This window comes from Ahaetulla prasina, chromosome 4, assembly GCF_028640845.1.
Source record: "Ahaetulla prasina isolate Xishuangbanna chromosome 4, ASM2864084v1, whole genome shotgun sequence".
Taxonomy (NCBI): domain Eukaryota; kingdom Metazoa; phylum Chordata; class Lepidosauria; order Squamata; family Colubridae; genus Ahaetulla; species Ahaetulla prasina.
This window is the reverse complement of record NC_080542.1, coordinates 27,109,453-27,134,928: the sequence shown is the minus strand read 5'-3', so window position 1 is coordinate 27,134,928 and position 25,476 is coordinate 27,109,453. Positions and strand designations below refer to the sequence as shown.

At 41.3% G+C, this 25,476-nt stretch overlaps 1 protein-coding gene and 1 long non-coding RNA gene across 7 annotated transcripts in view; one reads left to right on the top strand and one right to left on the bottom strand.

Annotated features, from left to right (window-relative positions):
• LOC131197697 (uncharacterized) overlaps window positions 1-22,541 on the bottom strand; it is a 30,028-nt gene extending 7,487 nt beyond the window's left edge. Inside the window, exon 1 of one of the 2 annotated variants that reach the window (XR_009155011.1) lies at window positions 22,517-22,541. This is a non-coding gene — a long non-coding RNA (uncharacterized LOC131197697). Of the gene's footprint in view, window positions 1-6,433; window positions 6,459-22,516 lie in introns of those variants that run through there. The other variant, XR_009155012.1, reaches the window with a different exon arrangement.
• Window positions 1-25,476, top strand: part of LOC131197696 (protein kinase C and casein kinase substrate in neurons protein 2-like) — a 64,674-nt gene that overhangs the window by 1,393 nt on the left and 37,805 nt on the right. Inside the window, exon 2 of one of the 5 annotated variants that reach the window (XM_058182064.1) lies at window positions 5-55. In XM_058182064.1, coding sequence (XP_058038047.1) covers window positions 5-55 — 51 coding nt within the window. Of the gene's footprint in view, window positions 1-4; window positions 56-7,469; window positions 7,492-8,833; window positions 9,370-10,923; window positions 11,048-13,173; window positions 13,245-25,476 lie in introns of those variants that run through there. The other 4 variants (XM_058182067.1, XM_058182065.1, XM_058182066.1 and 1 more) reach the window with 4 other exon arrangements.

Sequence of the window (25,476 nt, the reverse complement as noted above, 5' to 3'; positions counted from 1 at the left end):
CCAGAAAGCACCAAGAAGAATATTGTTTCCCAGATGACTACGATTAACCCCAAAGGTAAAATGCTATAATTAAATTGTCTTTCCTAACAATAATGATTTTATTGTTATCAAAATGCTTCATTCTGTCAGAAAGAAAGATAAAGTATTAATTGTGATGACTATACCAATTTCTCTTACATTTACCAATAAAAGAATGTTACGATGCTTCATAAATCACATATTTGGAAACAAAACTGATATCGGAAAAACTAAATCTTTGGCTCTCTTGGGATGAATAACCTTTCTATAATAAACAGAAAAAATATAGGCAAAATCAGATGTATTAACATGCTCAAATAGCTGGCAAAATCACAAAGGCTACAAAATGTCAATATCAACTAATCAGATGCTAACTATACAGCTTTAAGCAATAGAAAATTCTACAACAGTATTATTGTAAATCAAAATCCTGAGGGATGGTTTCAGACAAAGTAAAAATAAGTGACATTAAGTACTGCAGTAGGAATTATTGGCGTGCAGCGGTGCTGATTGAACGTTATTTTAAAGCCAGAAAAATTCTATATTTGGCCAACAGCTCCTTGAAAGTGACTTGCATCTGGAACTTCAGCCACTGTACCAAGCATTTGATTAGAATAGAATAGAATAGAATAGAATAGAATAGAATAGAATAGAATAGAATAGAATAGAATAGAATAGAATAGAATAGAATAGAATAGAATTCTTTATTGGCCAAGTATGAATAGAATAGAGTAGAATTCTTTATTGGCCACGTGGGATTGGACACACAAGGAATCTTGGTGCATACACTCTCAGTGTACATGAAAGAAAAGATACATTCGTCAAGAATCATAAGGTACAATACTTAATGATAGTCATAGGGAAACAGTCAAGGTTACAGTCATACAGTCAAGGTTACAGTCATACAGTCATAAGTCTTTTTCCTTTTAAACTGGTCCTAAAAACTGGTCCTAAAAATTGTACTAACTGTCTTTACTTTGGCTGTAAACCGCCCTGAGTCCTTTGGGAGAAGGGCGGTATAGAAATTGAAACAATAAATAAATAAATAAATAAGTGGGAGGAGATGGGTGATAGGAACAATGAGAAGATTAATAGTAATGCAGACTTAGTAACTAGTTTGACAGTGTTGAGGGAATTTTTTGTTTAGCAGATTGATGTTGTTCGAGAAAAAACTGTTCTTGTGTCTAGTGGTTCTGGTGCGCAGTGCTCTATAGCAGGGGTCTCCAACCTTGGCAACTTTAAGACTTGTGGATTTCTTTTTTTTTATGAATTTTTTTATTTTTTCTTTTCTTATAAACATTGTAAATGTATATTCTCTTATCCATACATTATCATACATATTTTTTCTAAAGAAAGTATAAAAATAAAACACTTTAATTCTGTTTGGGGTTGCTCTTCTACCCTCTCTTCCTCTTCATTTCACAACAAACCCTCTTCTTCTCTTTTCCCTCCTTCCCTCCTCACCTTTCCTACCTTCTTCCTCCTCTTCTCCTTCCTCTTTCCTACTTCCCCTTCCTCTCCCCCACTCCTCTCTTCTTTCCTTCCTTTCTTACCTTCTCCCCTACTCTTATCCCCTATCCTATCCTTCTCTCCTTTCCCTTCCTTCCATTCCTCTCTCTCCTTCCCCTCCTCTATCTTATCCTCTGTTCCTCTCTTCTTTCTTTTTTCTTTGTAATACAAATATTGTAATAATACAAATATTGTAATATTTGTAATATTTCTTGTGTAATATTTCCCTTGTTTGGTAACTGAGCAACTCCAATTTTTTAATATTGTATACTTTCTTTTCAGTTTCTTTTCCATTTTAACCCAATCTATCATTTCGTAATTGTACATTTGTATTTATAATCCCCTAACCCCCTTTTCTATTTATTCTGGCAACATCTAGTTTTCTATGTCTTTTTTTTCATTTACCTCATATACTTTTCCATAATTGACATTTTTTTTAAATTTGCATTTATATCCCGCCCTTCTCCAAAGACTCAGGGCGGCTTACACAGTGTTAAGAATAGAATAGAATTGTTTTGTTTGGTCTTTGGTTGTTCGGGTTTTCTCCCGTGTAAAATTGGAAGTGTCTTGGCGAAGTCTCATTCGTCATCTTCAGGCTTCAGCTTCGTGCTTCTGGGAGCAATGTGTGATCGCAGCTGTTTCTTCCTTTTAACTGCTAGTTAAAAGGAAGAAACAGTTAAATAGTTAAACAGTTAAATAGTTAAATAGTTAAAGAAGACGAAGCTGAAGCCTGAAGATGACGAATGAGATTGTCAACGTCGCCAAGACACTTCCAATTTTACGGAGAAAACCCAACAACCAAAGACCTATATATATATATATATATATATATATATATATATATATATATATATATATATATATATATTTGTTTTCTGAGGTTTTCACGGTGTTTGTATGTAGGTCTTTGGTTATTCGGGTTTTCTCCCATGTAAAATTGGAAATGTCTTGGCAACGTTTCGTGAAGTCTCATTCATCATCTTCAGGCTTCAGCTTCGTGCTTCTGGGAGCAATGTGTGACTGCAGCTGTTTCTTCCTTTTAACTGCTAGTGGGGGTTGAACTGATTGGGTGGGAGCTTGGCTGTGCTCTGATTGGATGGGGTTTTGGTGCTCTGATTGGGTGGGGTGTGTCCTCTTTGGGTGGGGGCTTGGTTGTGCTCAGATTAGTCTGAGCTGCAGGGGGATTTGAGCTGGTGAGCTGCACAGCTGTTGTCCGGCTTCGTGTTCGCGGTCGTGCCACATCTTCACAGTGGGTGTCAGTCTGCTGCATGTATGGATTGGAGGGGTTTGAAATGGCCAATGTTGCAGCTGCGGTCTGGCTTCTGGTCCTTAATCGTGCTTCATGATCAGTGTGGGTTTGGGTCTGCTTTCTGGGTGGATGTGTGGTGGTGACATCCTGTGTGGACCTCGTGAGTGTGGGTCTGGTGTCATTCCTCGTGTTAGGGACACGTTTGTCAATAAGGGCAGGTTTCCAAATGGCTGGTATCTTCTGTTGGTTTGTCCAATGTATGTGGTGGGACACGCGGTGCATGGGATTTCATATACTCCTTGATTTTCTAACTCAATTTTGTCTTTGGGGTTTCTTAGGATGGTGGATATTTTTCAGTTTGTGCAGAATGCTGTCTTGATGTTGTGTTTGTGGAGGATTTTACTGATTCTGTCTGTGGTGCTTTTTATATATGGGAGGAGGGCTTTGCCGTTTTCTTGTTCTCTGTCTTGGATTTTAGTGGGGGGTTCTTTTTGGATTAGTTTGGTAATCTTATTTCTCTGGAATCCATTGGATGTTAGTACGTTAGTGAGAGTCTGTAGTTCGGTTTTTAGGTGTTGTTCGTCAGCTAAGCGTTTTGTTCTGGAGATGAGTGTCTTGGTACGGAGTTGATCTGTGCTGGGTGGTGGTGTGAGATGCATGCAGATAGCGGTTTGTGTGTGTTTTCTTCTGGTAGATGGTGTGTCCTAGGGAGCCATTGGGTTTCCTGTAGACTAAGACATCTAGGAAGGGAAGTTGGTTGTTAACTTCTGTTTCCATGGTGAACTGTATTTTGGGGTGTAGGCTATTGAGGTGTGTGAGGAAGTTGTCAAGTTTTTCTTTCCCGTGTGGCCAGATTATGAAGGTGTCATCTACGTATCTGAGCCAGAGTTTGGGTTTGTGATCAGATTTTTCTAGTGCTTGGGTTTCAAAGTGTTCCATGTAGAGGTTGGCAATGACAGGTGAGAGGGGTGATCCCATGGGTGCTCCTTCTATTTGTTTGTATTTTTGTCCATTATAGATGAAGTATGTGTTGGATAGGCAGTGGTTGGTCAGATCTAGGATGTGCTTGGGGGGGTTATATTTGTTTTGGATAGCTGTCAAGGCTTCTTTGATTGGCACTTGGGTGAAGAGGGATATGACATCAAAGCTCACGAGTAGGTCGCTGGGCTGTAAGTTTTGTTTCTTTATGATATCTATGAACTGGAATGAGTTTTGGACGTGTGAGGCGATGGATTCTGCATAGGGCTGTAGTTGTTTGGCGAGAAATTTGGCTAGGTTTTGTAGAGGTGAGCCTATGGAGCTGACTATGGGTCTGAGTGGGGTTCCTTCTTTGTGTATCTTGGGGAGGCCGTAGAGCTTAGGGCATCTGGATGATTTCTCCCTGGGAATGATTCTTTGTTGGATTTCTTCGCTGATGGGGGAGGCTTTTATTTTGGATCTAGTGGTTTTTTCTAGGTAGGTGGTGGGGTCTGTTTTTAGGGGCTTGTATGCAGGGTCTTGGTTGGTTAATTTGGTTTGGTAGTCAGATGTGTTCATAACTACTGTGGCGTTGCCCTTGTCTGCTGGTAGGATTATTATGCTGGTGTCTTTTTTCAGGTTAAGTAGTGCTGTCTGTTCCTCTTTGGGTAAGTTGCTTTTGGGTGGCTTGCTGCTGCAGAGGATGTTGGTGATTTCGAGTCTGATTCTGTTAGCGTCATCGGGGTTGATTTTGGTCAGGCTGGTTTCTACTCCGCATATAATGGTTTCAGTGGGGATGTATTTGGGAGTGACTGCAAAGTTGAATCCTTTGGCATACATACCACATACATTGGACAAACCAACAGAAGAATAAGTGCACGCATTGAAGAACACAAGAACTCAGTCAAAAAAGAGGAACCAACTTCTTCCCTGGTCCAACACCTTAAAGCCACAGGACACGATATTGACTTTAAAAAGACCAGAACTATCGCCAAAACTGAACACTTTAACAACAGAATAATCAGAGAAGCCATCGAGATAGAAAAACGCCCACACAGCATGAACAAACGAGATGATACCTCCCGCCTACCAGCCATTTGGAAACCTGCCCTTATTGACAAACGTGTCCCTAACACGAGGAATGACACCAGACCCACACTCACGAGGTCCACACAGGATGTCACCACCACATCCACCCAGAAAGCAGACCCAAACCCACACTGATCATGAAGCACGACCAAGGACCAGAAGCCAGACCGCAGCTGCAACATTAGCCATTTCAAACCCCTCCAATCCATACATGCAGCAGACTGACACCCACTGTGAAGATGTGGCACGACCACAAAGCCAAACAACAGCTATGCAGCTCACCAGCTCAAATCCCCTGCAGCACAGACTAGACTGAGCACAACCAAGCCCCCACCAACAGGACACACCCCAGCCAATCAGAGCACAAAAACCCCATCCAATCAGAGCACAGCCAAGCTCCCACCCAATCAGTTCAAACCCCACTAGCAGTTAAAAGGAAGAAACAGCTGCAGTCACACATTGCTCCCAGAAGCACGAAGCTGAAGCCTGAAGATGACGAATGAGACTTCGTCGAAACGTCCCCAAGACACTTCCAATTTTACGCGGGAGAAAACCCGAATAACCAAAGACCTACATACAAACACCCGCGAAAACCTCAGAATATATATATATATATATATATATATATATATATATATATATTTTATTAGGGACGCGGTGGCTCAGGGGCTAGGACATTGAGCTTGTCGATCGAAAGGTCTGCAGCTCAGCGGTTCGAATCCCTAGTGCTGCCGTGTAACGGGGTGAGCTCCTGTTACTTATCCCAGCTTCTGCCAACCTAGCAGTTTTGAAAGCACGTAAAAATGCAAGTAAAAAAGATAGGGACCATGTTTACTGGGAAGGTAACAGCGTTCCGTGCGCGTTTGGCGTTGAGTCATGCCGGCCATATGACCATGGAGACGTCTTCGGACAGCGCTGGCTCTTTGGCTTTGAAACAGAGATGAGCACTGCCCCCTAGAGTCAGCAATGACTAGCACGTATGTGCAAGGGGAACCTTTATCTTTATATAGATTGTGTATGTGTGTGTATTGTATATATAGATGTAATTATATATAAAATTACCCTTGCATCTGGGGAGAAAAACCAAGATCTACAAGATTTACAAAGATCTACAAAGCTATAGAATGTCTTGCAATATGAGAATATGAGAATTATACATGTAGTCCTCAATTACAACCAGTTGCTTAGTGCCCATTAGTGCCAAAGGTACTTACAACCAGGTTTCAAAATTATAAAGGCTAGTTGTCGTCCCCTCCCATGGTCATGTGACTTCATTCTGGGTGCTAGGCAACCAGCCTGCGTTTACGGACATTTGCAGTATCCTGCAGACACATGACCGCAATTTATGATTATTTAACTGAAAATCAGCATTTACTGAACAGTTTTTGGCAAAAAAATGCCCCATAGCAAACAATGGGTTTGCTTAATGACCCTATAGTCTGCTATGTTTGCTTACCAACCACTTCAAAAAAGATCATAAGATTTGGGTCACGGTGATGTTCTGCTTTACAACTATCATAATTTACAACCATAATAGGCAGCCCCTGTTTTTTGTTTTTTTTAAAACCACCTTCCTAAAACCAAAAGAAATATATTCTGTCTTTCACAAACCTCTTCTTCTCTTTGACAATTTGGAATAGTCTTTGGCTTGTCTTGCTGCTGATTTTCTGAAAATTTCTAGCATGCTCTTTTGGCCGTCCAAGTGGCCAAGAGAGAGAGAGTCATTTTTCTCTGTGGTCTTTAAACAAGCACATACTCTGGGCAGTTCATGCCCTCAAAATGGCAACACAAGGGACTGAAATCAGATACGCCCCCAAAATAGATGGTTGGTGAATTCCTGACCCTGGAGCTGGGCTATGCTGTGGAAGCAAACGTAGGGACCTTTCTAGCTGTGTAGAGGGAAGAAGGAACAGAAGAAATAAAACCTACGTTTTGATTTTATGCTAGACTTCCTAATATAGCAATTTCCACTTATGGGAGTGAGTTGCAATAGTTATTGTAGAACTTGCTGCTTTACCCACAGAAGTTGTTGGTAAGAATGTACCAGGAAACTAAGCTTCTACCATAATGACCATTTTGCCAGCCCACCTTAATCTGGAGTTTGGAATCTGAGGTTTCATTGGTTTAAAAAGAGTAAGGGCTTAGTTCTTATAATCATGGAGGGGGAAAAATTATTGGTATTTGCTAACAGCAGGCCTGCGAATAAGAGTTTCTGTACAGAAAGTCCTCAGCTTATAACCATACATTTAGCGACTGTTCAAAGTTACAATGGCACAAGTGAGGACCAGTCCTTGCATTTAAGGCCATTGCAGCAAGTCACACGATCTAAATTTGAGCACTTGGCAACGTACATAAACTGTATTTATGATGATTGCAGGCAGGGGTGAAATGCTCCCAGTTTGGACCGGATTGGGCAATCAGTAGCGATGAGGGTGGGTAGTTTGGAGAACCGGTAGCAAAAATCCTGCCCTTCCACCGGCCATGCCCACCTAATTGCCCGGTCCCCACTTGCCTACTTGGCAGCTTCCTGCTTCTTTCGGTCTCACTTGCTATTCCGGCTTTGCTTCGGCTGCTGCAATCAATTGCATCAGCTAGCAATTGAATCTGCCTGCCTGCAATCCAGCTCATCAGTGAGCAACTCCATCTGCCTGCCTTTTCCCTTGAATTGGGTAAGTAAGTAGGGGGGGGGAAGCTTTAAAAAAACAGTTAATTGGGGTTTTTTTTAAGGAGTTTTATTTATTTTTTTAGACATAGCAATTTAAGGAAGTTTTAAATTTAGCTGCTTTTATCTAAAAATATAAATAAAATATTTGTGCAGCTTTCTGAGATTTGGTGTGTTTCTGTAGTGTTTCACTAAATACACAAACACACAAAATCTCACAAAGCTGTATGTGGCATTTTGTGTGTGTGTGTGAGTCAGTTGTGTTGTGTTGTGTTCTGTGTGTGTAAAGTGTGAAAGTTGGTTTTTGTGGCTATGAGAGGTTTCTGTTTGTTGCAGGGGCCATTTTGGGTGAAGTGCAGCTGCTTTTACATTGTGTGTGAGTCAGTTGTGTTGTGTCGTGTTATGGTGTGTGTGTAAAGTGTAAAAGTTGGTTTTGGGTTTTTTTGCGGCTTGTGAGGTTCCTGTTTGTTGCAGGGGCCATTTTGGGAGAAGTGCAGATGCTTTTGCATTGTGTGTAAGTCAGTTGTGTTGTAGTGTGTGTAAAGTGTGAAAGTTGGTTTTTGGTACTTCATTGTTTTGTGTACTTTGTTTATTATTTTTATTATTGTTATTGGCCACGCCTACCCAGTCACCTGACCACCAAGCCACACCCATCAATTAAGCCACGCTCACAGAACCGGTAGGGAAAATTTTTAGATTTCACCCCGATTGCAGGGTCCTGGAGTCATCCGATCGCCATTTTGCAACCTTCCCAGCCAATTTCTGACAATGTCAATGGGAGAGGCCTGCTTCAATTATCAGCTGTGTAATTTATTTAACAACTGCAATGATTTTCGTAAGAACCCTGGCAAACAAGGTTGTTAAAATCAGGTGAACTCACTCAACAACCACCTCGTGTATCAACAGAAATTCTGGTCCCAGATATGTAAGTCAAGGACTACTTGTGGTAAGGTTTGAAAAACCCAAGGACTTTAAAATGGCACTCTCTGTTTTTTCCATTATTACATACTCCTTGCCAACTGCCCGTAATATATATCTCAATGTCCTCATGTTTCTTTAATTCTTGCAGTAAACATGCACACATACATATGGAACATATGTTTCATGCACATGCTTCAGACAGTGAAACTAGAATTCGATATGCTGAAACAAAATAGATCAGCCAGTTTTACTGACAACCCTAGCATATTCCTGGTCCTACACAGATCAGTTTACTCTGCTTATATGCTTTCCATTGTAGTTATTTGTAGCTTTAGGGTGGAGCTCTATACTTTGGGCTCTGTCCCCCCTTTCCTATATATTGCATGTGAGCGTGTTGGTTTTCTTTTCTAGTGTTCCTAGCACAAATCGGTCACAGAGTTAAGAAATTTGTCTATTCTGGTATCTTAGAGCATTTAGAAAGAGAGAAAATAAGAATATGCTCCCTTATGTATGCCCCCTCAGTTTCCTGGAATAGAAAAGCTGTTCTCTTCCAAGTTTTGGAAAAGATCCAGGGGTACAGCTGTGGCAGCTGTCAGGGCGTGGAGGGACCAAGAATCTGCTGGGACAGCATGTAAAGATCAATGCTATGCCTGTCTGGGACACTGAGTAGGAAAGGTAGCAGCTTCCTCTTAATATGTCCCTGCTATAGGACTGTGCAATGCTCAGAGCTAGCTAGCATCAGTGGCTCGGTAACAAAGGGTTAACTAGTCCTCCCCCCCCCCCCAAAAAAAAGGGAAAAAAACCACTCCTGAAGTTTGACATTCCCCAGCAAGGAGGAATTTTCCAGGCCTAAATTCATCTCCTACCAGCAACAGTCCTTTTTCCAAGTTTGGAAAACACTGGAAGACTGGAAATCGCAACAGCATGAAAGAGAAAGCAGAACCTAACAAGGAAGACGGGAAAGGTAAGTTCAAGTAACTTGAACTTATTTGTGAATGTGTGCAGCAATTATGAGAGAGAATGAGTATAATTTGGACAATCAGGGAAGACATTAGGCTCCAGAGGCCACCCCAGCTATGAGAAGAAAGACATAGCTGAGAGGGAGAGGAAGAAAAAGCAAAGAGAAATATGAGAAGAGCAAACATTGAGGGATGAGGGAAGAGGTACAGCAAAAGCAAGTTATTGTGGCAGGGAAGAGCATGCAGAGTTCAAATCTTTGTTTCATTGTCTATGAACTGGACCACTGCATCAGATCTCCAATTAGAGAGTGGAGATGATTGTACAACTTGCTTCATAGTATTGTAAAAATTAGGAACAGTTAACTAAAAAAATTGCCGTCATGAAATTATCCAGACCACAACTATTTATTTGTAATACATCATGCACTTTATACTGTAAAAAGAATTGTTGCTTTTTGCAATTTGGCAATAGCAGAACCTGTACTGGGTACTATAAGAATATTTTTAAAAGGCTAGGATTAAAACATCAATTAAATCAATGACTGGCCACTGGGCAGTTAATCCTAATTTAGTAATTATTACTAAATTATTACCTAATTTACTAATTACTAATTTAGTAATATTTTAAACTGGAGTAGATGATCTACCCTAGACAGTAGTGGATTTATTTGTATGCACAGGAATATACACACATTTATTTGGGGAATAAATGTTACAGTATAAGCAGCGTAAGATTGTTGTATCTGGACAATAAAGTAATGGTGCATCATTTTAATGATAAGTAGATGATTGACTGATCAGATAGATAATAGATTGATTAGATCTGAAGTGCAACAGATCCACAAATTGTTAACATACTAGAATTTTTAAAAAATCATTCTTTTTGACAAGTATATTTCCTTGACTTAATGGTGATTATTTCAATGGTGACTATTGCTAATTAAATGTACTGCTGAGATTATCTTTACTCAAAGTTGTATTTTACCACAGTTTTTATTGCCATAATTTTTACTGTTTTGGTGCTTGCTTTTTAACATCGCAGTATTCCCTGCTCTTAAGGTTTTTAAAAGACATTTAAATGGAAATTTTTAGCTATTGGGTAACTCCCATTGAAGATTGACTGAAAAGATTAATCTTGTAAATGAGTCAGAAAGATAATTTTCAGGATAAAATAGGGTTAGGTAGGAAGATATCTTTGCTATTGAAAGAGGAAAGGGTGCACAGTAGAGAAGGTGCATTCATCGCAAAACTTGTAAGGAGAAAAAAGAAGAAAAACTGCATTTGGGGACTCAATAGCTGATTTAAGAAAGTAGAAGATTAAATATTAAATATTAAAAGAGAAAGACAAATAGTAAAAGGGAAAGCTGTCAGGGATACGTGAGGAAGGGGAAGAGATAAAGGGGGAGGATGATACTGAATTAGAAGGAGGTGCTATGAATTAGTGAGGGTGGCAGGCACGGATGGAGAATTGAGAGGCAGGGAAAGGCAAGAGAGAGGGAAAGAAAGGTGGGAAGAGAGTTGGGGTGAGGGTGTCTGGAAGGAAGAGCGGCACAGCTAAGTCCTCCCTGGCACCTGCCCCAGCTCTCTCTCCCTCCACCATCCCACTGGTGCTGAGCCATCACCATCTGTTGCTCTGGAACGGAGTGAGGACGGGTACAGGCAGGATGGGGGCTCCACCAGAAGGTAGGTTTTCCAGCCAGAAGCAAAATTGCTCAATGGGCATTTGTAGAAGTCGGGGAGGGGGGAAGGGGTGGGCCCATAAAATGGAAGTTTAGATACACTTGGAGAGTAGCCGAGGGGTGTTCAGTCTTCTTCAAACTACTACCCTCCACATAGTTGAGACTGTAGCTCCTATGGTATCCAGTGGGCCAAGGATGATGGGAATTGTAACCCAGCACGTCTGAAGGACTTTTCCAGGCCTCGGAGACTTTCCTGCCTGTGATTGTTATGCAAAATAAATGGGGGAAAGGTTTATAGGGTAAATTTTACTATAAAATGGGGTGCAAATGGAGAGACTGAATTACTTTATGTCAAGGAAGAGGTACTATCTGTCCTGGTTCTCCAAATATTGTCCCCAATCCTGTATCTAAATCACAGTGTCAACTGTCCAGGTGGCGAATCCAGGGGAAAAACGCTTTTTGGGATGTATGAACATTTTTTTGAGAGGGGGGGGGAGAGAGAGAGAGAGAGAGAGAGAGAAGGATATCTGTACCTATAAATTTGATGCTCGATAGAATCCCAAATTCAACTTAAATTGTTCTTACATTGTTTTTGTTTTATTTCCCCTATCAAATTTTTATTGCCTTTCCTCCGAAGAAGTCTGGGTGGCTTCTGTGGTTTTCTTTCCTCCCCATTTTATTCTGACCACAACCCAATGACAGGAAGGAAAAACTAAGACAGAATGCAACATGAAGATTTAGAAAGCAAGACTATAATTTGTGGGACTGATATTTGGGGAGGAAGATGGCTGCGTGTGGTAGCTATAATGGCTGGGACTTTTTGGACCATAGATGGCAGTTGGAGAGTATTTCTCAACCTTAGCAGCTTGAAGTTGTGTGGACTTCAGTCCCACAATTCCTTAGCCAGCATGCTGGCTTGGGAATTCTGGGAGTTGAAGTCCACACATCTTCAAGCAGCCAAGGTTGAGAAACACTGCCTTAGAGTAAAGCAAAGTTGGCCGAGGCTTCTGCTGTTGGCAAAAGGATCATCAAATGATTGTGGTGTTTATTGAAACTAATTCTTGGATGAGTCGATGCGGTTTGGATTTGGGGGTGATTTGAGATGCTTCCCAGTGGACAATTCTTAGCTCTGCTGTTAGAAAAAATATGTAAACAAATTTTTACATATTGTACAATACAATATGTACATATTGTACATACAGTATGTAAACAGATTTTCTGTGAGTCTTTTAAAAGATGAAGGAGCCAGTACAAAATCATTGAAGGGAACATATTCAGAGGTTTCTGCATGGGAAAAAAACTGGAATTTTGATGACATGGTGGCTACCATCTTGAGTTTTTTGACTTTCTCCGGCATCCATACTTACATAGAAGCTTGGGCTTGCTTTTCAATAAAATTCCAACAGGTTGATTGGGTAAGAAAGTCCCCTTCTTAAAAAAAGCAGTATGTTGGGGAGCATTTGGACAGATTAGTGGGTTGTTGTATTTGTTTAAGCAAGATCTAGTTTATAAATTATTTCAGTTTGATTTAGATAAACTTAGTAAGTGCTGATCGTACATTGATGGGGAAAGCTGCCAAAATTAATTTTTCTACTTAAGAAACAGTGCCTGAATTTGTTTTCCCCCCTCTTCTCTCCCCATTCCTCCGCTTTGTATAATATATGTCATCTTGGTTATGCATCAAAAGACAGGGAATATCCCACAATCCATATTTGTAAGCCAATTTGGGAGCCTTTATTTTTTCCTAATGAAGAAATTAGTAATGATTCAGGTGATCTGAAACCAAAGGAAAACTGTAGTCTGAAATTTTAACCAGCTTTGACTGACTTGGAACTGAGATTCTAAGTGTCATGGACAGTTGGGGGTGCCAAGTACTTTCATTCTGAACCATCGAAGAAAATTTGGGTAGATCTTGGAAAGCTGGCAAGTCAGTTCCTAGAATTTACTTTGCCTCCACCCTGCTGTGGGAAATAAAGAGACAGCCTCCATCTGGCAATTTTGAACAGTTTTTTTTTAATCCTCCTCCCCCCCCCCTCATTTTCTTTTAGTTGGATGGAAAACTGCAGGCAGTGCAGCCAAATTTGAGAGGCCGAGAGGAGCCATTTCCCCTAGAACAAACCCTGAGCCGTCTTCGCAGCCCAGCCCAGCCCTTGCCAACTCCAGCTGGGAACTGCTTTCTCTCCCCTCTTCTTATTTTCCAGGTTCTTTTTTCTTTCTTTTTTGGCTTGTGGAAAAAGCAATTGGAGCCAAAATAAAATTAAATTGCAGTGCTGGATCTCAGTGGTAGGAGGGGAGTTAATGTAGTCCTAGAGGCTATAAGGAATAGAAAATGGAAGAAACGGTCATTCTGTCTATCCCAGTAATGGAGCCTGGATGAGGAGTAACTTTGGTGGGATGAAATCTCTGAATAATGTGTGAATTGTTCAGAGCTGCTTAAACTGAGAAATACATAGCTTAGAAAGGCAAATATACACTTCGTGGCAGGGCTGTTAAATCTTTAACAACTTCTGGCAGTTCAACAGATGAACAGATGTAGATTTTGGATGCACTGGTAGAGAAGACTGTATCTGCTGATGATATCACATTATTCGGAGAAATTAAAAACAACATGGGGGCTGGACAGAGCTTAAAACGAACAGCTCCAAAATGCAGGAATGAGAAGAATATGGCAAATGCAACGCAGTGTAACTAAATGTAAAATGCTAAAATAAAAAAAATAAAAAAAGGCTTAGTTGGACCTTAAAAATATAATATATAAAAATATAAAGTCAATTTGGTCTAGCAGTTAAGATACTGGTCTAGAAACTAGGAGATTGTTAATTCTGGTCTTGCCATAGGTATGAAAGCCAACTGGGTGACTTTGAGTCAGTCACTCTCTCTCAGCCCAACCCACCTCATAAGGTTGTTCTTTGTGGTGGGAAATGCGAGGAAGAAAGAGTATTGTGTATGTTCGCTGCTATTTATTTATAAAAACATTTTTATAAATATTTATTAGTTATTTATAAAAATGAAAAAGCATATCAAAATCAATTTCTCTGGAATATCTGTTACTCTGAGAGATACTTTGGGATCCTGATGGGATTACCAGATTCCCACTGTTGAAATACTGTATGCCTCCCACTTTCCAATGTGGCACTTTGTAGCTATGGGATTCCAACTCAGGGGTGCCATTTGAAACAAGGCTGCTGAATTGCATTAGAAAATCTCTGGACCTCTATCTCCCACCTAGCATCTCTTATTTTAGTGGCCAGCATTATTAACCATATTGACTGGAAACTGCTGAGAGGTCAGGGCTTCTGAAGGGCTGCAGTTTCCAAAGCTGTTCTGCTGTAATTTAAACATGTTATTATGAACTAGGGAAAAAAAAGGACAATTGAAAGAAGCAACATTAATTGTTCGTGGAGGAAATGTTACAATGCCTGGACTTTTTTGCTTAAGAAAAGGGGGTACGATATATAATATCATCTCAGTTTAATAGACACCACCAGCCATTTAGCAAATTCTGGATGCAATAAGCCAAATTTTTATATTTGTGCAAAGCCTGAAAATGGGTTTGTTGAATAAACTATATTTTTTCTGGGTTTGTAAAACATACAGTACCATCAACTAACCACAGAATCTAGGTTTGGACCAGAGGTGGGATTCAGCCAGTTCGGACCAGTTCAGGTGAACTGGTTGTTAAGATTTTACGTAGTTCAGAGAACTGGCTAATCACACAACTGGCTGGCCCCTCCCACCCTGCCCCTCCTAGTCACCCCTTATCTCGCCTTGCCCGCCTTGGCCACGGCATAGCAGCTGCTACACTCTGGTTCCCTTGCTCGCTTGCCTTGACCAAGTGGCCCCTGCAGCCCAGTCCTCTTGCCTGCCTTCACCCCGGCCTCGCATGCGGCCCAGCTCCCTGCTGAGCCTTCCTTTGCCATTCTCTGCTGCCTCCCACACAGCTCAGCTACCTGCCTGCCTGATGAGCTTTCCTCCTTTGTCAGCACGAGGGACCTCCAGCCACTGCCTCTTTGCCAGCATGAGGGGCCCCAGCCTCTGCCTCTTTGCTGGTGCGAGGGACCTCCAGCTGCTGCCTCTTTGTTGGCGCAAGCAGCCTTGGCGAAAAAAGTGGCGGCTGGATGTTTCTTGTGGCAAAAAAGAGTGGTGGCTGGAGGCCTCTTGCGCTGGAAAAGAGGCATTGGCCGGAGGCTTCTTGCGCCGAAAATAGCGTTGGATGGTGGCTGCTTGCGCGGAAAAAGAGCAGCAGCTGGAGGCTTCTCGTGTTGAAAAAGAGCGGCGAATGGAGGCTTCTCGCACCAGCAAAGAGGCAGGGGCTGCAGGCCAGTGTCTCAGGGCGGGGTCATGTGCCCAGCTGCACCAACAAAGGCTAGAAGTAGCTGCCTGCTGTTTCCTGCTACAAAAACCCTTTTTAAAACCCCTGAGTGTCAGGTAGCGAGACCCAGCAAGAGATGAGACATCGGAGAATCACCTTTGCTATTGCTGCACAAAGATAAGTGTTGTGGCTCCTGCCCCCGAACCTGGCCCCATGCCCGAAAGTGCCTTGGAGCGGGGCCTGCTACCAGAAAGTGACTCGGAGCCAGGCCTGCTGCCAGAAAGTGACTTGGACAATGGGGGGGAAGTGCGTCAGGACTTACCTCGGAAGCATCGGCCTCTCTGGCTCAGCTCCAGGAGCCAGAAGCAGGCCAGGTGAAAGAAATAACGAGGCCTCCTTCCCCTGACTCTTCCCCCCCCCAGGCCACGCCTGCAGACCCAGCTGACAGCAATCAGGCTTGGCTGAATCCTAGGTTTCGTAGGCAGGAGAGAAGGGAACAACAGAAGCAGGGGAGGGGCAGGCCTAGGAAGTGCTGAGTCATGGAGCCACACCCCACAAGATATAAAAGGCAGCAAGAGCTGATGTGTCTCTTTGTATCAGGCAAATCCACGGATTGACTAGAGCTGAAGGTTGTGACTCACCAGCGTCTCGGCAGCTAATGAGGGCTCTTAGCTAACGCTGGCTCTTTTGCTGCCAGAGCTGATAAGAGCCGGCTAATTAAGCCATCGTTCGGACGGAGGCGAGGAGGACATAACAGTAAGTGTGAGGCTCTGGCCACTACCACTTCGGCCCGCTCACCTTGCCATGAGTGACATCGAGTTGACATGCCTACTCAGTCACATGATACCCCCGCAGCCTCGCCCACCCAGTCTTTAGGACGAACCAGTTGTTAAATTACCATATTTTTTGGTGCATAAGACACACTCCCCCCAAAAAAGTGGGTGGAAATGTCTGTACAGTGAATGTTGCCGGAGCCCCATCCACCCACCCCAGCAACTCACCTCCTTGCAACAAACAGCAAAAAGCCTGGTCAGCTTCAGCAGAGCCTGATTTAGCAGAAGGAGCTGATTGGCGGTTGGATCAGCCTCCCGGAATACCACCTATCAGCTGTTCCAGACTGCAGGGATCCCGTTGCCCCTGTTGCCGACAATCACTGCTACCACCTATCACTGCCTCCGCATGCCCCATTTTTGGCCTCTATGGACCCCATTTTCAGCCTCTGTGCATCCCATTTTTGGCCCGTTCTAGGTAGCGGGGATAGGCGGCGGCAGCAGCTTAGTATACTTGCTTAGTATGTAGCCCCTGTCATTTTCCTGCTACGTTTTTGAGCCCCATTAAAAACAAGACTACCAGATTATAAAGACGAGAGCTGTTAAAAAAGTAGAGAAAACAAACCATGGTTGCTTTGCTCTGCTCACCTGTGAGACTAATTACCTATTTCTGGTTTGTTTACAACTGTAATTAAAATATAGCATTCATCTTCAAACATAAATGCTCCATAAATACGTGGGCAGAAGAGAGAAGGATGAAGAGTTCTGTCTGAATGCAAAATTGGATTCACACCTGAACTTCATCGTATGATTGGTTACATCAGTGGGAATGCCACACCCATGTACCTTCCCCCTTAGAGGTTGCAGTGGACTCCCGGTGTGTGCAGAGCAAAAGTTTCCTTTCCATGCACCAAGCAATGATCTTGCAAGACAAAAATGTGCCTGCATCTTTGGCCAACAGAAGACATTGCGGCAGAATAATGGACTTTCACAACACAGAAGTTATCAGCTGGGACCCCCATGCAAATGCCTCCCTTGTGCCCCACCACTTTATTCATAGTGTTTCAAGGAGCCTCAAATGATATTTCAGCTTCCATTGTAACTATTCTTAGTTTTCCTAACACTGCTTCTTTGTTCCTGGAAGGCAAACCTCCAGTCCAGAAGGAAATGAAATGGCAACTCCACCATCATTTCCCCCCTCAGGAGTTCTTTTTCTAGATTCTGTATCCCCCACAGTGAGGCAGTGGAAAATGAATGTTGGAATAATGTTTGATTTTATTAAGTTTGGTAGAAGGAGTGATGGGCAAAGAAAGGAGATGCATACAGTGGTTACATTTGAAGTCTGGTTGTCTTCTTTGCACACTCCCTAATTGTGTGGGGCAGTTTTTTAGATTCGCAGCCTATTCTGTATAAGTAAAGTAAGAATGAACAATGTGCTTCTGTTTTCCTGTGCTTGAATGAAATTTAATGTTGCAATGCACTAATGTTGTGCCAGAGAGCCATTCCCTGCTTCTCTTCATCAGCATCCCTTACCATTTCTGTAGTCCACATACCCCGGAACAGAGAAATTGTGCCAGAGCCCCTACACATTACAAGTAGTCCTCAATTTATGATTGTAATAAAGTTTGCCAATTATGGTTGTAAATTGTAACAATGGTAAAACAGGTCATGCGACCAACCCGATTTCACAGATCTCTTTTTGTGGCCGTTATAAAGCAAACACCACAATTTTTAAGCAAATGCTGCAGTCATTAAGCAAACCCACTGTTCACTATGAGGGCGTTTTTGCCAGAGACCGCATAATTGTCAAAAATTGCAATCACATGCAACAGCTGGTTGCCAAATGCCCAAAATGCACTCACATGACCACTAGTGGGGAGCCACCAGCCCTCAGAATACTTTGGGGTGGGGTCTGCTGTAACTTTCAACAGTTGCTAAGTGACTGATCATAAGTGAAGGATTACCTGAATTGCCTCTCTTGTGCTTGCTCTTTTAACGTTTTTAAATTGATGTGATTTGCTGTAATGGGGTAGAGAGTTACATGGGTAGGACGACTGTTGGTAAAGGGACTACTTCCCCTTTCCTGTAGCTATGAAAGGAAGAGAGAAATTTTCAACTAGAATTAGAGCTGGAATAAAGTTGTACAATTCCGTGCAGTTCTGTCTATGAGTTGGAAGTGCATAGCAGGTACCTGAAGTATGTTCCTTCTCCATCACTCTGCTGGCCTAGCCTTGCCAACCACATGGAAATATGACATCGCTAATGACAGCACATCCCTTTCATTCTGCTGACCATGAACTTATACTCAAACCCATCACTCTTTAGCTGGCTGATCTGTTGGCACTTTGAGCCTTTTTAAAATCCCAAATACTTTTCAAGTACTTAGCATGCAGGATTTGCCAGATATTTATTTATTTATTTATTTAGAAAGATGCATGCGGCTTATGACCAAATTTGGTTTTAACCAAGGGGAAGATTACAAAATTGAGCTAACGGGAGAAGAATTTACGTCTGAGTGGTATATTTTTAACATTCCTAAATCATTTCTCAGGAGTTCTTTTTCTAGATTCTGTATCCCCCACAGTGAGGCAGTGGAAAATGAATGTTGGAATAATGTTTGATTTTATTAAGTTTGGTAGAAGGAGTGATGGGCAAAGAAAGGAGATGCATACAGTGGTTACATTTGAAGTCTGGTTGTCTTCTTTGCACACTCCCTAATTGTGTGGGGCAGTTTTTTAGATTCGCAGCCTATTCTGTATAAGTAAAGTAAGAATGAACAATGTGCTTCTGTTTTCCTGTGCTTGAATGAAATTTAATGTTGCAATGCACTAATGTTGTGCCAGAGAGCCATTCCCCGCTTCTCTTCATCAGCATCCCTTACCATTTCTGTAGTCCACATACCCCGGAACAGAGAAATTGTGCCAGAGCCCCTACACATTACAAGTAGTCCTCAATTTATGACTGTAATAAAGTTTGCCAATTATGGTTGTAAATTGTAACAATGGTAAAACAGATCATGCGACCAACCCGATTTCACAGATCTCTTTTTGTGGCCGTTATAAAGCAAACACCACAATTTTTAAGCAAATGCTGCAGTCATTAAGCAAACCCACTGTTCACTATGAGGGCGTTTTTGCCAGAGACCGCATAATTGTCAAAAATTGCAATCACATGCAACAGCTGGTTGCCAAATGCCCAAAATGCACTCACATGACCACTAGTGGGGAGCCACCAGCCCTCAGAACACTTTGGGGTGGGGTCTGCTGTAACTTTCAACAGTTGCTAAGCGACTGATCATAAGTGAAGGATTACCTGAATTGCCTCTCTTGTGCTTGCTCTTTTAACGTTTTTAAATTGATGTGATTTGCTGTAATGGGGTAGAGAGTTACATGGGTAGGACGACTGTTGGTAAAGGGACTACTTCCCCTTTCCTGTAGCTATGAAAGGAAGAGAGAAATTTTCAACTAGAATTAGAGCTGGAATAAAGTTGTACAATTCCGTGCAGTTCTGTCTATGAGTTGGAAGTGCATAGCAGGTACCTGAAGTATGTTCCTTCTCCATCACTCTGCTGGCCTAGCCTTGCCAACCACATGGAAATATGACATTTCTAATGACAGCACATCCCTTTCATTCTGCTGACCATGAACTTATACTCAAACCCATCACTCTTTAGCTGGCTGATCTGTTGGCACTTTGAGCCTTTTTAAAATCCCAAATACTTTTCAAGTTAGCATGCAGGATTTGCCAGATATTTATTTATTTATTTATTTAGAAAGATGCATGCGGCTTATGACCAAATTTGGTTTTAACCAAGGGGAAGATTACAAAATTGAGCTAACGGGAGAAGAATTTACGTCTGAGTGGTATATTTTTAACATTCCTAAATAATTTCTTAGGACTGGTTTCAAGTATATCAACACACAGTAGTATTTCTGTGATTATTTTTGGGATCTAAAACAAAAAGGATCAAAGGAAGGTTGGATGCCCACCTACGTTGTGCTAGGTGCATAATACATGGACAGTGACTGGATTTGCACCATGTTGGTTGAATGTTAGGGGTTTGTTTCACCATAGTGAGTTGAATGAACAACAGCTCTTTGGGCTTACATAATATACATTATGTAGAGAAAGAATCTGGGTTCCCACCATTCCTCAGTCACCACCTTTTAAAGCATAAAAATACATTCATTCAATTCAAGGCTAAAAAAGGCAGGATGTTATAGGATTAGAAATGTAATCATCACTAGAAACCAATACTGTTAAATATATCTTGCAAAATTCCAACTGGTTCTGTTAAATTTATAAACTTATAAGAATATTATAACCTGTGCAAAAAATAATGCACAGAAACTTTGTTTAAAAACATATTAAAATATTAACCATTAAAATATTAACCATAACAGGTTCCTTTGAGAGTTACAAAAATTGCAGGAAGGGAATTTGATGTTTGAATGTGATAAAAACTCTTAATGAACTCTTTGTGCCATAAATTGGTTTTGAATCATCCTTTAGCATCCTTTAGCAACTACTATGATTATAAACCACATGACAGCACTATCTTTTATATATATATATATGGCTCTGTGTGTGTGTGTGTGTGTGTTCTAGCATAACTCTGGAACACCTCGAGCAATTTCAACCAAATTTGGTACACAGATTACTTATTCTCTGGAAAGAAATACTATGGGTAAGACACCCCTAACATCCCTTGGGGGGGTGTTCTGTTAAGATACAGCCTGTTGTGCCTTAAAATGGCTTCTACTGTACAGCACATTGGAGTTGCCATGGTAACGGCTTCACAGCCATTACCACAGCAGTTACCACAAGGGGGCTCCTCTGGTAAGGGGGGAAATCCAACATTAGAAATTATGTTTGGTCCAGACATTTTCAACAAGGCTTTGATTATTCTTGAGGACAAATGTATGGCCATTACTGCAACTATTCCATGCACCACTATGAGACCTACACAACATACTTCACGCAGATTACATACAAGAAAAGAACTACAACATTGAACAGTTTAGTGCATATATCGCGGACAAGAAGCCACTTCTAAATCAAGATCAGTAAAAGCATACCAAATGATCATGGATCAGCTAACAAAACAACAGGTGATATCATTTTACTTGATACTTCTGGGGGCATAGGGAAAACATTTTTAACTAATTTAATTCTCGCCGAAACCAGGGCTCAGGACAAAGTTGCTCTTCCTGTCTAATACAGGATTAGAATAAATAAATACTCGGGCAACACCGGGTTATCAACTAGTAGTCTACTAAAATTAGTTACATACATTGTACCTTTCTAGACTGTTTCGATGATATTTTAAGCAAATTAATACATGCTATGCTTGTCTCTCTGTGCCTTTGAGTCGCTTTTGACCCCTGACAACTGGGTAGATTAATCTCTGCAGTTTTCTTAACGTTTTTCAGAAGTACCATTGCCTCCTTCCCAAGGCTGAGAGAGAGTGACAGGCCTAAGCTAGCTTCCTGCCTAAAGTGGGACTAGAACTTCCAGTCTCTCGTTTCTAGCCTGATGTCTTAACCACTACACTGAATTAGTTTTCTTATTATCCTTGATGCAAGTAGCCAATTACAATATTTAAGTAAATCAGGAAAGTTACCAAACAATATTGGACAATTTATTAGATTTATATCCCACTTTTAATTTAGTTCAAGATCATCCTATTGATCCCTTCTCCTATCTCTCCCTACAAATGCAACCCTGTATGGTGGGTTGGATTGAGAGTGTGACTAGGTGAATGGATGAGTCTTTGTCCCTAATCCAGCATCTTCCAACTCTGCACAATGCTGATTTACATTGTATTTGTTGGTTTGTGGTCTATTTTTAAAAGGAAGAAACATCAATTCAACATTTAAAAAATATGGTGTAGAGATGGTGTAGGGTTTCCTGCCTGGGCAGGGGGTTGGACTAGAAGGCCTCCAAGGTCCCTTCCAACTCTGTTGTTATATTATATTATGTTATATTCAATTCCTTTTTTTAATTGCCAGATTTGCTATTGTAAATCACTAGAAAACTATTGTGCATCTTATTTAGATCAATAGTATTTAAAATATGGCTATTCCCTTTGGCTATTCCTATTACCACAACAGCAAAGAATTTTCCAAAACCAATTTCAATTTCTCAGCCTTTTAACCATGGTTTGTTTAAATATTATCTTCATCTGTACAAACGTCTTTCTGGAAAAATACATTGAATATGGATCTTTAAAATATTTGTGTTTTTCCTTAAGACCTCATACATGTTATATGAATGATAAGTTTTAATGGCCAAGTTTGCACTGCACACAATGGCATAAATCATGATTTGCAAACAGCAAAGCTGCTAAACCAAGACTGAGACAACCATTTTATGGTTTTATGTCACTCACTTGTTTGGACGGGCTTCAGGTGAGTTCACAGGCCAATTGTGCAGTATTCATATCTTGGGAGTTGTCATCATGATAAACAAGATAGCAGTTGCAGGCCAGACCACGGAAACAGTCCATATGTAATCCCAGGATTTAAGAAAAGTCAGGTGCCAACCATGGAACAATTTGCAGCCTGTAATAACCACAGTCCATGTAGAAATAAAGGTTCTGTCTTCACAGGAAAATAATAATTCTCCAATATTTGTTTCCAGTTTTGTCCTGTTTAGCTGCATAGTCTTATCTAATTGAAACCTACCCTATTACAGGACAAATTTGTTTTGTTGTTCTTGCAGTTCTAGCAGATTTACTATTTCTAGGTCTCCCAAGTGAAGGGAAGGAATACCAGTTTCTGACACTTCTCTTACTTAAATTAAGCCTGAAATTGAAAGAATGGGGTGGAAGCAGGGTGGGGCGTGGAAAACTTGTCTGTGGCATGCTGACAGCTGCATTGCAGAAGATAAAATAACAAGAATGTGGGATAATGGGCTAATTGCTAGGAAGCCCCTAACATAACCCTCTGGCCACTCAGAAATAATTAGATGGACTTTAAATGAAGTAACTTGGGTAACTTGGCCGGTCTACCAGCTAAGCTCAAAATCCCTACACAAGAGATTAATTCAAACTTCCAATAAGAGACATTTATCCCTTCTTTGAAGTCTGCTAGTTGGGAAAGATTGTAAGTGTCAAAGCAAATATTGGGAATGGGGGGTGGGGGAATGAAAACACCCATTACCAATTCTGACACTGATGTCAATCCACTTTCTCACAGCTGTCCTTGCAGCTGAATTTCCTCTGTGGATAGGCTACCAGATATACAGATAATTCAGAAATAATCACAAAGGTGATTATCCGGTTGCGGGGTCATATGACCAATAAGACCTGGCCTTCCATTGTGGCTGCAGAAGGGACATGGTGGCTCAGGGGCTAGGATGTTGAGCTTGTTGATTGAAAGGTCGGCAGCTCAGTGGTTCGAATCTCTAGTGCTGCCGTGTAACGGGGTGAGCTCCTGTTACTTGTCCCAGCTTCTGCCAACCTAGCAGTTTCGAAAGCACGTAAAAATGCAAGTAGAAAAAATAGGGACCACCTTTGGTGGGAAGGTAACAGCGTTCCGTGCGCCTTTGGTGTTGAGTCATGCCGGCCACATGACCACGGAGACGTCTTTGGACAGCGCTGGCTCTTCGGCTTTGAAACGGAGATGAGCACCGCCCCCTAGACTCGGCAACAACTAGCACATATGTGCAAGGGAAACCTTTACCTTTACCTTACCATTGTGGCTGCACATACACACACACCCATTTAAAAGAACCACCAGATAGGATGGACACAACTCTAATGGCCATGCTGTGTTGGAATTCTGATCGCTGTAAATCTAATACATTTGCAGAAAACCATAAAAAAAACTATCCTAGAACAAACCTTCAAAGAACATATGATTTTTTTTCTAGCTTAGTAATCAAAACTGCAAAATTCCAGGTGCCTACTGTGCCTAGTATCTATGGAGATTCTCAGTCATCCAGGTCATAGTTGTCTCAAAGGTGCTTTTTCAAAAGGCAAACTGGATTGTTTTGTCCTTTAGGAAGAAGACGTTTCGCTTCTCATCCAAGAAACTTCATCTGTTCTGAGAAGCTTCATCATCTTCTTTCCCAAGGAAAAAGCAGTCCAGTTACTTTTTGAAAAAGCACCTTTGAGGTCTGTGGTAGTTTCCAATAGCTATTAAGTACCGACCCCTGGATAGGTGCAAAAACCAGTTCCTTTTTCCCTTTGACACATAGGAAATTGCGCTATCCTAGCACTAACCGTTCATTTGCTAAGCCAGGGTTTCTTTAATTTTTTAATTAACCCCCAATTGGTAAGTTTAGAGGCACAGTAAGTAAACCCCAAATCAAACAATGTTTAAATTCTGCATAGGAATCCAGGAAATGCTGACTTTTCACGTTCCCCAAAACAATGCCTTTGTTATTTGAGATTAAAGTCACTTTCAGAGAAGGAATAGCTTTCAGACGTTCAGAAAATTCAGTTGTCTACAGCACAATTTCATTTTATGGAGCTGAACAGATCCTGATTTTGCTCTTTGCATCCTTGCTGAGTTGATGCTACTGCTGTGCTCTTCTCTGCAATATGCTATTTATTTTCCAGCCCGCAGTCCCAGTTAACTGCAAACACATGTTCTCCCATCTGCAGCCTTTTCCCATCCTACATTCCTCCTTTTCAAATGTCTTTTCCATCTAGTATTCAGATCAGTCCATTTTCAAGCCGTGCTGTCCAAAATCCCTTGGCAGGCTGGCTGGAAGTTCAGAGAAAGGAATGGTGGGGGATGAGAAGGAGAAGCACAAAGCAAGCCAAGGAAAGAAAATGGAAACCCACAATCAGGCAAGACTATTATTGGGGCCAACCAAGTACAATTATGGGCAAGATTATATAGTTTTCAGATCCCTTCATCTGATAAAGATCTTAAATAAAGCAGCTGCATCAGGAAAGGCGAATGAAAAGGCAACATACAAATCCAGAAGTGTGCATGGTTAGAGTTTTATGGTGGAGGAAAGAAAAAACCAGACTTCAGTGTATTACCTCAGGGGTGGATCTCTAAATCCACAAAAGTTATGCCAACAATTACAGTAGTGAAATGACTTTTTGGCAGGAAATTAAACAGAAGAAATGCATTATAGCCCCAATCAGTTCAATATTACTTTAGAAGTAAAAAAAAAAATCATTCTCTATTAAATCTGTGGTTTTCTAAACATTTTGGGAGTAGCAATGCAGTACATCTGGAAGGAACCAGGATGAAGAAGGCAGTTTCATTACATGTCATTTGTTTGGATATAAAAACTAAAAAATGCAATAGTTAATCAGAACTGTCTCCAATGTTAGACAACAAACCAGTCCATACTGCTGAATCATCACATCAGTGGTTTGTTTGGTTT